The following is a 16,969-nucleotide window of genomic DNA, read 5'->3' as shown; positions in this document are numbered from 1 at the left end:
AACGGTAAAAGAGAGGAAAACAGGTATCCAACATATTCCACCAGGACATACTGAGAATAACAACAATAAATAAATACACATATTAAGTTCTTGAAATACTTGAGGAAAGGTACTACAAGAAACCAAATTTCAGTAATCAACAGATATGCATTAGGTGCCAAATATTCTGGACATTATGGGATTACAACAGAACAGATGAAAACAGACCTCTGCTAGTCTCTATTTTATAGGCTATTATGGACAAGGTCAGTTTCAGTGGTCAACACAGAGATTATTTAACAGAACATCAAAAAGGGGGTGAACGTTAGAGCTCACCTGGATTTTTTATATATCTATAAATATACATTATATGTATTTATATTAATATACATATATTTATTTATGTATTTATTTTATTTATATATTTCATTTCATTTATTTTAATATATATTTTAAGTTATACATATTTTATAAATATACATAAATAATAAATTAATTAAAAAATATATATGTATGAGAGAGAGACAGAGAAACCCAAAAGGGGAAAATAATACGGAAACAACTGCCCTAAAAGAACAGGCTCTGGGTTTGAGTGTCTGTGGAAGAGTTTACCATCTGTGCGACCTGGGACCAGTCACTTAGCTTTTCTGAGTCAATTTCCTTCCCTCTAAAATGGGGATAGTAACGATCTACTTCAAAGGGCTCATGTTTGAAAAACTTTAATCCAGTGGCTGGCTAAGCACCAGAAGTCAGCTACTACTATTGTTATCTCTGCAGGAGCAAGGTATTTTCTGACCCTTTATAAGAAAAACCACTGTTTCTCCAGTTATACCGCTTTCATGAGGCCGAAGCAGAAACCCAAGTGCTTTAAAAAGCTCGGAGATGGCTGCTGCAGAAACATGAACCCAGTCATCCAGGCCGGTAGAGCACAGCCCCCTCGGCAAAGCCCACCTTCCATTTCCTTCCCTTCCATTTCGGGAAAGCCAAGCTCCCCCTACGCATTCGGTTATCTTATTTTCTTGCCTCGCCAGGTCGCTGGCCTGTCTCTGGCTTCTCTCCGCGACCTCTCGGTCGTGCAGGCTCCGCGGCAGCGAAGCGGCTAGGGCTGGGGCCTCGCTTCCTCAGCGCTCGGTTCTACCCCTCGGCTCCCGCCGGCCGCAGCTGCCTTCTGAAGCCGGGGTTCCCGCCGGGATTGACGCGCTGGGGGAGGAGCGGTTTCTCGGTGCGCGCCTCTAAGGAACATTACGGCAGGGCTCGTTCCCGGCTCCGGCCGCCAGCCCCAGCCTCCCAGGTCCGGAGCCGGGACTGGCGGAGGCCGCGAGGGAGGGAGCACGAGCAAGGAGGCACGCGCCCGCCGGTCAGCGCCCAGCCCATCGCCGCCGCCTCAGCAACCATGGCCGAGCGCCGCGCCTTCGCCCAGAAGATCAGCAGGTAAATCTCGGGCGTGGGGCGCGCCGCCGCCGCCCGAGAAAGAGCCGCGGAGTCCTCCCAGGCCGGGCCTAAGAGGCGGGTGGGTGTGGCGAGGCCGGCACCGGGATCCCGCGGCCTGGCCCGCGGCGGGGCGGAAGGGGTTCGGGGTGGTTGAGGGGGTAGCGGAGGCCTCGCGCCGCGCTACAACCCCGGTCTTCAGCCCGCGTCCGCCGCTGAGCCTCGGCCGGGAGCAGAGAGGGCCGCGGACGCCAGCCAGCGCGCCCGCCTCCGCCTGCTCCTCGGCGGCCCGGGCCTGGACTTTCCCGACGGTTTATTTAATGGAAGGGCGGGTGGGGGAGCTCGTCGGCAGCTTCCCGAATTCTTTGTGTCCCCACCCCCGGGCTTGTCGGGGGCCGCCGCGGCGTTTCGCCCCCTCCCCTCTCTCCGCCCACCCCCTGTTGGCCCCTAGAGGGTGCGGGGTCCGCCCTCCTCTCCACCCCAACAAAAGGAGAAATGCGCGACGGCTCGGGGCGGGTGGGAGGCCGCCCCTCATTCACGCGTCTCGCTCTTCCTGAGAAATCTGACAGAAACCCTCTTTGCACCCTGGGGCCAGGTTCAAAGTGGGCTTGTGCGTCCAGGATTGCAAACGTGTGGACAGAATGAAAAGTTGAGAGCTGCGGGCTGCACCTTCGGTGTGCAGCTGCCAAATCCCTTACGGATTGCAGGCTGAAGCTCGTTCTGAGTTCGCCTGTGAATTTGACTGTGCGCCTGTGTTTCTCAGAGCACCCGAAGAAGATGGATGATAGGCAATGTTCTTTATACACTGGCTTTCTCTCATATGTTAGCAGTCTTGAAGTAAAGCAAGTGATCAAGGTGGAGGTTTCAAAGCCTTTCTTGGGGTGGTTGGTTGCCACCTTTCTCCCACCCGCCAAATAAGAATTGAATGACAGAGGATTCTAATATTTGTAGAATTTCTTTGTGGAGTGTACTTATGTATGAGACAGTGGACATTTTTGTTTTAATAAAATCATGTTTGTGTGAATTATGATGTCCCAAGAAAAGAAGCATTCAGATTAAATTACCTTTTTTGTTTTTGGACAGTTGTATTTCTGTGACTCTGAGTCTTTCTGGTTTGTTGACATTTCTTAAAAAATTGTGGGCCGGATGCAGTGGCTCACGCCTGTAATCCCAGCAGTTTGGGAGGCCGAGGCAGGAGGATCGCTTGAGGCCAGGAGTTCAAGACCAGCCTGGGCTACATAGCGAGCCCCCCCCTCCCTACCCCATCTCTGCAAAAAAAAATTAGCCAGGTGTGGTGTCACACCTGTAGTCCTAGCTAGTTTCGAGGCAGAGGCTTTTCTTTCTTTCTTTCTTTCTTTCTTTCCAGAGTTCTAGCACATATTTTTTTCCTTAAGGGACAAAATATCTAGTGTTTAAGAGCATGGGCTCTACTGTCAGACTCCGACATGGGTTCAAATCCTGACTGATATTTTCTAACTTGGGACTTTGGCCAAGTTGTTGGGCCACTTTCCGTTTCCTCATCTGGCAAATGAGAATATTAATAGGACCCAGCTCATAGTGTTGTTGTGAACATTAAATGGCATAGTTTGTGTAATGTATGTAAGATACTACATGGCCTATGCTACCTGTCATCAAACACTTGTAGTAATTAGTTTCTCCCAGAGAGTTGTGATGACAGGACTTTTTTTTTTTTTGTAAAATAACTAGGTCTTACTTCTGATGGTGATGTCATTAAAAAATGTTATTACTTGACATGTATTCCTAGTATTAATTTCTCTTATTAGAACCAGAAATTTATCCCTGAAAACATCATACTGATAAAGTAAGTGCACATTAGAGACTTGGATGTGAAATTGTGTGTCTATTAGTGGAGTTTACCACCAGATGGGACAGGACAAACCACAAGAAAAAAAGAGAATCAGTTGTGCAAAACAACACAAAATGCAAATAAGAACAGCTTTCTAAGAAGTTATAAAATTAAGTAAGGTAACATGAATGAAGAGATGTGCACTTATTGGACAGACAGGAGGTGGATATGGTAGTGATTGGTGATTGGACATGCAAGGTGAGGCAGATTGAGGAATCTGGGATGACATCCTAAGTTGGGCAACCACGTGGATGTTGGTGACAGTCTTTGGGGTAAGGGAGTACAGGAGGAAAAAGAGTTTGAGATTGGGAGATGCAAGTGGGATGGAGATGATGATTCAGTTTTGGAGTTGTTAATTTTGAGGGGCTCATGAATCACTCAGAAATATCTGTTTGGTTTTTGGTGCAGGTTGAAGGTGCAGAAGAGAGATTGGGCTGGAGATCTGGATTTGAGAGTTATCAGCAAGTAGATTGTATTTGGAGCTGGGGGGCGGGTGGGGGGTTGATGAGATTGTCCAGTGAGAATGTGCAGACTTAACTTGGAAGGAACACCAAAGACAGACTGCTATGAGTAATGAATTATTAACTGCTTATTGTGAATGAAAAGTTCTTCCTTGTTATCAAATATGATTGAATAATACTTAATACTTCTGAATCAATTAGTGTTCTGCTTTTTAGTTTTCTATTAGAGGGAAGTATAGCACAAATTCTGGAGATGAACTTCCTGGGTTTGACACTCCAGCACAGCCATTCATTGGGTAAAGATGGCCAAGTTACTTGACCACACTTCTGCCTCATTTTCACAATCTAGAAAATGAGGATGATAGTAAGACTTAACCTCGTAGGGTTGTTGTGAGGATTAAATGAATTGATACCTCTAAAGTACTTAGAACAGTGCTCTGTGTAAGTGTCTAGTATCAACTATTTTTTACTACAGTATTTATAATGTGGTTTAGGACTTTTGTTGGAAATGATAATCCTTTTCGTAGTATGCATATATGAAATTTGTTGCTCTGTGAAAAGCCTGTTGCTGTCTGGGACCTTATTTCTTTTCAAAGCTTTGTGATTGTTCGGAAACCTTTACTTTAAAAAAAAATTATAATGATCTTCTTTCTGTCTCAGTTATTTTTTAGCCCTTTGCATTTAGTGCAGTTACTTTTTGAGGCTGTAATTTGGTGATTTCTGAAGGCTCTTTATTCTTATATCACTAATTATACTGTTTACTTCAGCTCACCATAGAAAAGCAGCATGTATATTTTGTCCATATCAAGTAGTTATCTTTTTATGTGTGTATCCCCTTTGCTTTTTGAGGATAAGGCCCATGGATTTATGAAATGTTGACTGTAGATAAATTGTCTAGGATTTTGTTGGGATTATTTTGTCCTGTCGCTTGATACTCAGCAGTAATGATGAACATTTGTGTACACTTAAAGCACTTTTTACTGCATTCTTATCTTCATAATCCAGAGAGGCAGAAAATGTACTAAAGAATATAGGATCTGGGATCAGATTGCACAGGTTGAAATTCTGCGTATATCACAGAAAAATGGGGATAACAGCCTCAATAAAGTTAATGTGATGATTACATGAGTTAATACATGTGTAAGTGAGCTAATACAGTTCTAATAATGCATTAGTACTGTGTCTAGAACATAAGCATTCAAAAATGTTAGCCACTACTATTATTATTTCTATATTACTTACTGTTATTGTTATCATTTTCTAGATGGGAAATTGAGGCCTAAAAACAGCAATTGTATTTGCCTGAATTGGGATTCAAATCCTAGTTCTCTGATTTCGGATTTTTTTTTTTTTTTGAGATGGAGTTTTGCTCTTTCGCCCAGGCTGGAGTGAAGTGGCACAATCTTGGCTCACTGCAACCTCCACACTGCCCCCCCACCCCCGTCCCCCGCTCCCGGGTTCAAGTGATTCTCCTGCCCTCACCACCACGCCCAGCTAATTTTTGTATTTTTAGTAGTAAGAGGGTTTTACCATGTTTGCCAGGCTGGTCTCGAACTCCTGACCTCAGGTTATCCACCCGCCTTGGCCTCCCAAAGTGCTAGGATTACAGGCGTGAGCCACCTTGCCCAGCCTGATTTCAGATCTTACGCTTTTTTTTTTTCTTGAGATAGGGTCTTGCTCTGTTGCCCAGGCTGGAGTGTAGTGGTTCAGTCTTGGCTCACTGCAGATTCTGCCCCTGGGTTCAGGCGATTCTCCCACTTCAGCCTCTCAAGTAGCTGGGACTATGGGCACTATGCCTGGCTAATTTTTGCATTTTTTTGTAGAGACGGGGTTTCGCCATGTTGCCTAGGCTGGTCTTGAATTCCGGGGCTAAAGTGATCTGCCCACCTCGGCCTCCCAAAGTGCTGGGATTACAGTCATGAGCTACCATGCCTGGCCTACACTTTTTATTTGACTATGTTTTTTTTCTGCAAAATATTCTCTGTAGTAGTTCCAGGTTTCCTAACAGTGTCACTGCTACTATCCCAAAAGTGATGCCAGCTTTCTTAGTCCTTCCTTTGTTAACCGGGTATCATTTTGCTGCATAAGCAGCATAATTTAATGAAAGGTTTCCATCAGATCTTTATTTCTGAGGGAAAATCTTACATGGGTGTGATTTCCTGGATATAGACTTATTTAACACCTCGGATGTTTTTAGTCTTGTATGTGTTAGTAACTCTGTACAGATGGGCCCAGTCTTTTAATCTACAGAATCTACTTTGTTCAATTCATAGTTCCATATATTACCAACTACTTCAGCGCTGCCTGTTTTATCTCGCTGGACACATAATCTTCCCTGATCTTTTGTTGTATTCATCGCAGTAATTCTTAATGCTGAATAGCTAACCTGCTTCTTGCTCCTAAGCTGCAGAATAATGTTAAAGAGAGACTAGAACATTTCAGAGTTCACCTTTATGTCTCAATATCTTGCCATTTGAGATGAGATTTACCGTAAGTCATTTCTCTTATTTAACAATTTAATTTCTCTACCTCATCTTACTGAAAAGTTTGAGACTACCATTAGTCCTTCATTTTAACCTTAGCATACTACTCTCTCAATATGTGATTTAACCATCTTTCTCCCTTGAGCCTGAAAGGTCTCTTGTTCCTAAAACTTACCCATTTTATTGTACTTCAAAATTCTCTCTTGCCACCTCTCTCAGAGTCTTGATTCCACAAATTTCCCTGTTCTAACATCTTCAATCTACTCCTTTTTGTGGACCTTTCCCTTAAACCATAAGACTTACTATGTCTTTCTCATCAAAAAACAAGGATCTATTGAGTGTTCTGGCGTTTTCAGCTGCCAACCAAACATTCCTTTCCTTGTCACATTTCTCCTATGTATGTGGTATAGTCATGGCTACTTCCTGTTTATTCTCTTCCTCATCAATTCTTGGGCTATATAGTTGGGCTTACCTTATGTCTAGAATTATAGGGCTCTTGAGGGCTAGGAACCTTTCACTTTTTTCTTTTCTTCGTCACTGATTTCATGAGCTATTTTTTTTAAAAGTTACATTTCTTATGTCCCTCCACCCCCTTCCCTATTTTTGTACTGCTTTTCAGAGCTCTTTGATGGCAAGTCTGGTCTTGACTTTTTGTCTCCAGTGCTTCACACAGATCCTATGGATACCTGACACGTAAGATGAAGCATCCTTCATTATTTCACTTCTAGATGACCCTAGAAAACTACTAACTGATCTAGTCCCTCCCTCCTGTAATTCAAGTGTATTGCAAATTAAGTCTCCCTAAAACACAGCTTTCATCATGGCATTGTGCAGTTCAAGAATACAAGTGGCTTCTTACAGTGTTAAAGCCAAACCCTTGCTTGGATTTTAAAGTTAACTGTGACCTGGTCGTCCGTTTGTTGACTTACTCTCTAGTTTACATATTGTCCTCCAGTCAGTCTGGTGTTTTCACTGTACCTCCACAAATGCTATGCTCGTTTCCATCTCTGTAACCCTTGTGCTGTTTTTTTTTTCTTTTAGATACATTCTTCCTTTTCTTTCCTGAATCTTGCCTCTTCTTAAGACTACTCCAGTCCACTATTCTGACTTTTGGGATAACCATTTCCTTGCTTTCTTTAATGTTACCATCTGTGAATGCATTGCTAAGCAAAATGTTTTCTTCTCTTTTTGAAATCATTCGGGTGGAATCGTATTGTGTGTATGCTTCTCTGTCTTGCTTCTTTGCAAAAAATTATAATTTGTGAGATAGATTAATTAATGATATTCCGAGTAATTGAAGTTCATTCCTTTTCATTGCTTTGTAGTATTTCATTGCATAAATATACCACAATTCATTCTATAGTAGGTGAACATTTGTATTGTTTCCAGTTTTTTACTATTACAAACAATGTTTCTGTGAACACTCCTGTACAAATATTCAGGTATACGTATGCTTGAGTTTCTGTAGGGTATAGCCACCCTTGCAATTTCTGAGTCATAGATGGCAATCTTTATTGCTACAGGAATGTTTATTAGGTAGTGCCAAACTTATTTCTAAAGTGTTCGTAGAAATTTACAATCTCACAACAATGTTGCTTTACATCAATGCCATTACTTGGTTTGGCCAACTTTTTCATTTTTGCCACGATGTGGTGGATGCACAATGCTATCTCATTGTAAGTTTTAATTTTTATTTTATTACTAATGAGGTTGAGCTCTGTTTTGTATGTTTACTGATCATTTGGATTTCTTCTTTTATAAATTAATTATTTAAATCTTTTGCTGTTATCCCCCTCCTCCATTGTTTTTTCCCTTTGGTTTTTTTTTTTAAAATTGATTTTGTGTGAGTACTTTACATACAGTCTGTGTATTAGTTGTTTATTGATTATATGTGTAGCAAATACCTTTTTCCACCCTGTGGCTTGTTTTTCATTGTTTTAATGGAGTCTTATGAAAGCTGTAAGTTCTCAGTTTTAATACAGTTTAACTTAGCAGTCTTTTTAAATGGTTATTACTTTATGGGTCTTAAGAAATATTTTATTACTCTGAGATATTAAGATATTCATCCATATTATCATGAATTTGTAGTTACTCCCTTTTTATTTAGGTTTATATTCCACCTTGATATGTGTATGGTGTGAAATTTTAATTTTTTTCTAAATGTATTATTCTTTCCCCATTAATCTGCCCTGCCGCCTCTGTTGTAGATTAAAAAAATTAATTTTAATATTTGTGGGTACATAGTATGCACATTTATTTATGGGGTACATAAGATATTTTGATAGAGGCATACAATGTATAAGAATCACATCAGGGTAAATGGGGTATCTATCATCTCAAGCATTTATGTTGTGTAACAAATGATCCAGTTCTTTTAATTATTTTTAAAATGTACATTGAAATTATCTGTTGTAGATTATATATCCTTATTTGTGGGTCTTTTTCTGGGATCTCTGTTTTGTTCCATTGGTCTGGTTATACAGTATTTTTTTTATAAATTATAAATAATCTTAGTTATAATCAGCCTTGGCATTTGGTAGAGTAACTCCTTCTACCTTTAAAAAAAAATCTTGACTGCTCTTAGCCCTTTGAGTTTCCATGTAAATTTTAGAATCTACCAAAAACAAAACAAAACTCCCTGAAGCCAAAACTCATAGAATTTGATTGGGATTGCATTGAATCTGTACGTTAATTTGGAGGAGAAATAAGATCCTTATACTATTGAGTTTCCAATCCATGATCCATAGTGTAGCTCTCCATTTATTTAGGTCTTCTTTATGTTGTACAATGAAATTTTATAATTTTCTCTGTCAGGTTCTTGCTTATCTTTTGTTAGATTTATTCCTGGGTAGATAACAATTTTGTATGCAGCTATACCTTGCTAAACTCTTGTTTATTCTAAGAATATGCTTGTGAATTCCTTTGTATTTTCTGTGTAGACAACCATATGATCTGGAAATCATTATTTTTTTTGTTTCTTCCTTTTCAATCCTTATAATTGACTTACTATTTTTTATCTTGCTCTGTAGACTATTATTTTGTATTACTGTGTAGATTGGTATCATTGCTATTCAACATTATATTAATATTGAACATTCTTAACATTTTTATTTTTCTGTTTTGTAGTTTTTATTTATTTTTTTGAGGTGGACTCTTGCTCTGTTGTCCAGAGTGGAGCACAATGGCGTGATCATAGCTCACTATAACCTTGAACTCCTGGGCTCAAGCTGTCGTCTCATTTCAGCCTCCTGAGTAGCTAGAACTACAGGTGTGCACGACCATGTCTGGCTAATTTTTAAATTTGTTTTAGAGATGGGGTCTTGCTGTGTTGCCCAGGCTGGTCTCAAACTCCTGGCCTCAAGCGATCCTCCCACCTTGGCCTTCCCAAATGCTGGGATTACAGGCATGAGCCTCTGTTGCTGGCCTTCCTTTTTTTATTTATGATCTCAAAGGGAAAGCATTCTATGTTTCACTGTTAAGCCTAATGATAGCTGACAGCTTTTTGAAGCTTTTAGTTTGGGTTCCCTAGAAAACAGAGCCTGTTATAAGAGTTAAGAATTGATGCTGCCGGGCGCAGTGGCTCACTCCTGTAATCCCAGCACTTTGGAAGGCCAAGGCGGGCGGATCACGAGGTCAGGAGATCGAGACCATCCTGGCTAACACGGTGAAACCCCGTCTCTACTAAAAGTACAAAAAATTAGCCGGGCATGGTGGTGCGCACCTGTAGTCCCAGCTACTCGGGAGGCTGAGGCAGGAGAAGGGCGTGAACCCCGGAGGCGGAGCTTGCAGTGAGCTGAGATCGTGCCACTGCACTCCAGCCTGGGCGACAAAGCGAGACTCCGTCTCAAAAAAAAAAAAAAAAAAGAATTGATGCTTTATTTGGGGCTTTTCTTCTTCATTCCAGTCAATTCAATTTCTTCAGACTTAACTGCAGGGGTTACAAGTGACAGATCAGATTATTTTGCACAGATACACAGTGTTGACTCATGTAACCGAGTGTGTTGGGTCCAGGGATACAGATGATGTCAGCAGCCGCTTATCTTCATGTCTTGGATAGGTTTTCCACAAAATGGCCACTATGATATTTGACAGCCCCAGGCTCAAATCCTACCAGTTTAGTTCTGGCAGAAAAGATCCAAGAACTAAATTATTGGTGTGGGTTGGGTCACATGTCCTTCCTTGAACCAATTACTATGTTTAGGGGGATAGGAGAGTCTGACTACTGTGGGTCACATGCCCTTCTCTATGGCTTGGGGGAAAGATGTGTTAGCCCCACCCAAATCTTACAGAATTAGTTCCTTACCAAGGAAGGGTTTCTAACCTAAAGAATGAGGATAAGAGTACTGGTCATAGCAAAACAACTGATGTTCTTTAAAATTAGTCACTTTAAGTGGTTCCACATCAGTATAATTACTTAAATATGTGGCACTATAGACAGCTATCCTATCTGCAATTTAGATGGAACTGATGAAATACAAAGAAATTCAAAGAAAACCAGTGTAATCTGATGCTAGCTAGCTGTGGCTTCCCTGTCCCTTAACTTTTTAAAGTTTAGCTCAGATCTTAGTACCAACTCAGAGCCCTCCCAAGGATGTCTTCCTGGTTTTTCTTTTTGACTTCTGTCGTTCTCATTTTTTCCTTCTGCATCTGTATGCTTGCATCATCATGGGCTGTTTCTGGTTTGCCCTGTGACACCAGAAAACCGAACTAACTCCTTCATTCATGTCAACCATTTAATAATTTTCATAATTGCTAATGATACAGGATCATGGCACGGAGTCTCAGGATGCAAAATTTTCTTAGTGACTACATTCAGCTCTCCTTTTTCTGCCATCATCATTCTTTCTCTTACAAATAAACAGTTTCTTCCACTTATCTTTGCAGAGCAGTTCCAGCCATACCCAGATCCTTAGAAAAACAAAACAAAACAAAAACCAGCTTTATTGAGGTATACTTTACGTATCATAAAATTCATTCATTTTGAGTGTACAATTAAATGATTTTTAGTAAATTTACAGATGTGAAACCGTCATCCAAAATCTAGTTTTAGAACGTTTCCATCACCCCAAAAATTCCTTGTGCCAGTTTGCGGTCATTCCCTAGTTTGACCCCAAGCCCTAGGCACAACAAATCTTTTTTGTATCGATCTCTCAATTTGCTTTTTATGAAGATTTCACATAAAGAGAATCATGCAATATATGGCCTTTTATGTCTGGTGGCTTTCATTTAGCGTAATGTTTTTATGGTTCATCTGTGTTGTAGCATGTATCAGTACTTCACTCCTTTTATGACTGAATAATACTCCATTGTATGTAGCACATTTTGTTTATCCATTCATCAGTTGATGGACATTTAGTTTATTTTTTCTACCTTTTGGCTTTTGTGAATAGTGCCAATAGGAATACAAGCTTTTGTTTGAAGGCTTGTTTTCAATTCTTGTGGGTATATACCTATCTAGGAGTGGAATTGCTAGGTCATAGTATAATTTTGTGTTTAGCTTTTTGAGGATCTGCGAACCTGTTCCACAATGACTGCCATTTTACATTCCTATTAGCAATGTATGAGGGTTATGAGGGTTCTAATTTCTCCACATGCTTGCTAACACTTGTTATTGTCCTCTTTGATTCTAGACATTCTGGTGAGTGTGAAGTGGTATTTCATTGTGATTTGGATTTGTGTTTTCCTAATGACTAGTGACTTTTTTTTTTTTTTGAGATGGAGTCTTGCACTGTCACCCAGGCTGGAGTGCAGTGGTGCAATCTCGGCTTATTGCAAGCTCCACCTCCCGGGTTCACGCCATTCTCCTGCCTCAGCCTCCCGAGTAGCTGGAACTAGGCGCCTGCCACCATGCCTGGCTAATTTGTTTTTTTTGTATTTTTAGTAGAGAGGGGTTTCACCATGTTAGCCAGGATGGTCTCGATCTCCTGACCTTGTGATCTGCCCGCCTCAGCCTCCCAAAGTGCTGGGATTACCGGCGTGGGCTACCGCGCCTGGCTGACTAAAGTGACCTTTTTTATGTGCTTATTAGCCACTCACATATCTGCTCTGGTGAAATACCTATTCGGATCTCTTACTCATTTGTATTGATTGATTGATTGAGACAGGGTCTTGCTTTGTTACCCAGGCTATAGTTCAGTGGTGCGTTATAGCTCACTGCTGCTTTGAACTCCTGGGCTCAAGCCATCCTCCCAGCTCAACCTCCTGAGTAGCTGGGACTACAGGCCCACGCCACCACATCTGGCTAAGTTTTTGTATCTTTTGTAGAGTCAGACTCTATGTTGCCCAGGCTGGTCTTGAACTCTTGGGCTCAAGTGATCCTCCCCCCTCAGCCTCCCAAAGTGCTAGGATTACACGCATGCACCACCATGCCTGGCATCTTACTTATTTTTCAGTGGGATTGTTTATCTTGTTTTTGAGTTGTAGGAGTTCTTTATGTGTTCTGGGTAAAAGTCCTTCTTTAGATATATAATATTGTCTCCTTGTTTGGCTTGTCCTTTCATTTTTTAGGTGATGTTTGAAGCACAAAGGTTTTCAATTTTGATAAAGTTCAGTTCATCAGTTTTTCTTCTCTTATGCATCAGGATTTTGGTGTAGTAGCTAAGATTTTTTGCCTAATCCATTGTCATGAATTTTTTTTCTATTTTCTGCTAAAAATTTTATAGTGTTAGTTCTTATATTAAGGTTTATGTTCCATTTTGCATTAGTTTTTGTGCATGGTTTGAGATAAAGGTCTAAATTTGTCTTTAGCGTGTGGATGTTCAATTGTTGCAACACTCTGTTGAAAAGAATACTTTTGTCCAATTGAATTGCCTTGGCACCATTATCAGAAAAAATCAGTTGACCATAAATGTAAGAGTTCATTTCCTGATACTTAGTTCTGTTTCGTTGATCTGTATGTCTGTCCTTATACCAGTACTGTGCTGTTCTGGTTACTAAGGCTTTAAAGTAAAATTTGAAATTTGTAAGTGTGAGTCCTCCAATTTTTTACTTTTTTCAAAATTATTTTGTCCGTTCTGGATTTTTTGCATTTTCATATACATTTTAGGATCAATATCCATATAAAGTATGCCAGTTTCTGCTAAGTCTTGTTGGGATTTTGATAGAAATTGCATTGAATCTGTTGATCAGTTTGGGAGAGTTGCCATCTGAACAATATTGAGTCTTCCAATCCATGAAAATGGGGTGGGGGGTCTATTTATTTAGATCTTACTTAATTTCTCTCTTCAGTGTCTTGAAGTTTTCAGTGTACAGGTCTTGTACTTCTTTTGTTAAATTTATTTCTAAATATTTTATTATTTTTGATCTTTTGAATGGAATTAAATATTTTTGGTTTGTTCATTGCTAGTATATAGAGATACAGTTGATTTTTGGATATTAAACTTGTATCCTTAGACCTTGCTGAACTCGTTTGGTATTTCTAGTAGTTTTTTGTGGGTTCCTGAGAATTTTCTGTATACAGGATAATTTTTTTTCTGTGAGTAAAGACAGTTTTATTTCTTCCTTTCCAATCTAAATGCCTTTAATCCCTCCCTCCCTCCCTCCCTTTCTTCCTTCCTTTTTCCTTCCTCTCTCCCTCCTTCCCTCCCTCCCTCTTCCAGTACAAGGTTGAGTAGAAGTGGTGAGAGCAGACAGACATACTTGGCTTTCTCTTGCTCTAAAGAGAAAAGCATTCAGACTTTCACCGTTAAATATGATGTTATTTGTAGGCAGATGTTGTAAAAAAGGAAAGGTGGGGACAAGGATTTGAGAAATATTTAGAAGTTAGAATAAACACGATTTAGCAACTAATTATATACACTTCACACCAGGATATAATTTTGTATGTTTATGGGTAAGGCAGCTCTGGGTTTATTTTTATGAAGTAGGGTGGAATTTAAGATAAATTTATATCCTTTTAGGAGGATTGACTTTTTGCAGTAGATACTTTTCTTTTCCCTCTGTTTTTAATTGCCAATTTCAGGTCAGTGTTAATATTTACAAATGCTAAATTTTTGAATTCTTTTCTTTATGTAGTTATAATGTAATATGCTCCATGAAATAGAGAACAGCATTATCACCAGCTTTTTAGTTGATGAAATTGAGATTTATATTGAAATGCTGTTGATCACAGTGATAGAGCCATCCAAATTCTCCTTAATACAGTGCTTTCTAGGCTGGGCACGGTGGCTCACGCCTGTAATCCTAGCACTTTGGGAGACCGAGGCGGGTGAATCACAAGGTCAGGAGACCGAGACCATCCTGGCTAACACGGTGAAAACCCATCTCTACTAAAAATACAAAAAATTAGCTGGGCATGGTGGTGGGCGCCTGTAGTCCTAGCTACTCAGGAGGCCGAGGCAGGAGAATGGTGTGAACCCGGGACGTGGAGCTTGCAGCAAGCCGAGGCCGCGCCACTGCACCCCAGCCTCGGTGACGGAGCGAGACTCCGTCTCAGAAACAAAACAAAACAAAAAAAACAGTGCTTTCTAATGTGAAAATAATTTTGAGTAATGTTATCCCCAAAATAGTGTCAAATGGGATATATGAGACACCTGACATCTTTTTTAATCCTCTTCCCCTCCAGAAAAGGAGGTATATTTTAAATGTTAAGTGTATTATGTAGAAGGACCGTTTCTTTTTATTTGTTTGTTTCACATGTTAACCTGTATGTTTTAGTTTTCTTGAGCCTTTAGTGGTTACTATGGTCCAGTCTTCTGTGTTCCTAAACATTTTAACACAGGCTAACTTACAAATGACACGAAGACAGTGGCTTAGATTGGTGTTTTATTTAGCCATACATGAAGGATAGGAAACAGATCATAACAATGGTGGTAGTCATTCTAGTGTTCCTGTTACTTTGTTAGTATATACACTAGACATTTTCACTGGATATCTTTAACTGACCTGTGAAAGGCTGGGTTTTGGAAAATAGAGAAATCATTAATATGAACTATAGCAAGAATTATTTTATCTTTGGAAACCTGTTTCCATGGAAAGCTTTAGGAACTTTATGAATCTGAATTCAAACCCTGCCTCTACCTCTCATAGACTTGGGCAAGTTATTTTTGTAATGTAACTAAAAATATCTGTTGTTTAATTATAAAATAATGTTGCTGCAGAGAATTTGGAAATACAGAAAGCCCTCAAAAATCACCCATAATTCTTGATTCAGACAAAAATCTCTGCCTCACAGAACTTACATTCTAGTAATAATTTTTGGAAAAACCAGAAATAGTTTAAATGTCCACCAGTGGAGACTGGTTGAATATGTTTGTTTATACATACCAGGGACTTTGTAGCAGATAAAAAGGAGATTAGTAGTTAAGAATGAGGTCTTTATGTTCAAATCTTGGCTCTATTCCTTATCAGTTATGTGAAACTCTTGAAATTTCAATATTCGAATAGAGTACCTACTTCATAGGGTTTTCTAAAGATTGAGGTATAACAAAAGTAACACTTTGCACAGTATGTGACACATTGTAAGTGCCTGACAAATGTTGCTAGTTTTATTAGTTTTATGTGCCAATATCAAAGATTTCTAATATATATTGTATAATGTAAGGTATCAAGAAATGATTATTGTATGATGTCATGTGTGGATATTGAAAAATAAGAATTTCTTATATATATAATGATAGATACAAATCTGTTTTTTGAAGGATACCAAGAAAATATTAACTAGTTACATCTGGGGAATAAGACTGGGGATTGGGAATTGGAGATGGCAGAGAGATGGACCTTCACCTCTTTGTGGAGTTTGAAATTTTTCTTCCTAAGTTTGCATTTTGTAATGCCATTTATTTATTTATTTAAAAGATTTCTTGTATCAGTTTTTTGTTTTTTTTTTGTCTTAGTTTTGGAAAATCTTATTTCCTCTGCTTCTCATAGTAACTTTATGTAATAGTAGAGCTTGAAAGTAATTCTTTAACCAGCCCTTTGCAGATATGCTAAAGACACATTAGAGACTATTTTGAGATAAGCAAACAAATTATATATCCTGTTAAAAAATATTTTTAAAAAAGTTTCATACAGAATAGGAGAGTATTGTGTTTTGGTAGTAGTTTTTTTTACTTTACCAGATTACAAAGATGATAATAATGATCTCAACTAGATTGAGACTTCTTTTTCCCTGCAAATATTTTTCTATTTGACAATAATAGATAAAAAGGCTTACTTTTTTCTTCCCTTTTAATCAGTTAGAAACCAACATCACTTATGAATTGGTTTACTCTAAAAGGTGTTTTGAAAGTACTAGGTAGTCTCCAAGTTCATTCTTATTCCCTATCTCTCTTTTTTCCTCTCTCTGAATTCTTTTATCTGTTTCTCCATTTCTCTCTCTCTCCCCATTGTCTTAGACTTGGAGGATATTAGGATTAATAAGATATGGTCCCTGCCCTGAAGGAGGTCTCGTAAGTTGTTCCATTCAAGCATTCTTACTCAATTACTTTTCTGGGGAAAGAATTGTGAATTTTTCCTTTCTATTCCTGTGTTTTTCACTTTAGCTCTGTAAACATTGGGTAAGCACTTTGTATGTGCTACAGATATAAGATGAAGTTTTGACTTTTAATTGCTTAATTCCTTGTAAGGAGATAGGTAAACAGATTTGAAAACAATTTGATAGTTGCTGTGACTTTGGTATTGTTTGGTTATCACGATGAGGTAGAAAAATGCCACTAGAGTTTGAAATCCTGTAATTTCTTTAATGGCAGAAATGAACCTGTTTTGGGACATTTATACCAAGTAAGAGACAGCATAGAGTACCCCCATCAGAG

General features: G+C 39.4%; 1 protein-coding gene across 1 annotated transcript in view; it reads left to right on the top strand.

Annotated features, from left to right (window-relative positions):
* The first annotated feature begins 1,240 nt into the window (after nucleotides 1-1,240).
* The window catches only part of DOCK7 (dedicator of cytokinesis 7), a 223,319-nt gene continuing 207,590 nt past the window's right edge, over nucleotides 1,241-16,969 (top strand). The window contains exon 1 of the mRNA XM_031664896.1: nucleotides 1,241-1,410. Within this exon, the coding sequence (XP_031520756.1) occupies nucleotides 1,373-1,410 (38 nt within the window). The 5' untranslated portion in view covers nucleotides 1,241-1,372. The remainder of the gene's footprint in view (nucleotides 1,411-16,969) is intronic.

The sequence above is a fragment of the Papio anubis genome, chromosome 1 (assembly GCF_008728515.1).
Source record: "Papio anubis isolate 15944 chromosome 1, Panubis1.0, whole genome shotgun sequence".
Classification (NCBI taxonomy): Eukaryota; Metazoa; Chordata; class Mammalia; order Primates; family Cercopithecidae; genus Papio; species Papio anubis.
This window is presented reverse-complemented; position numbering and strand designations above follow the sequence as displayed.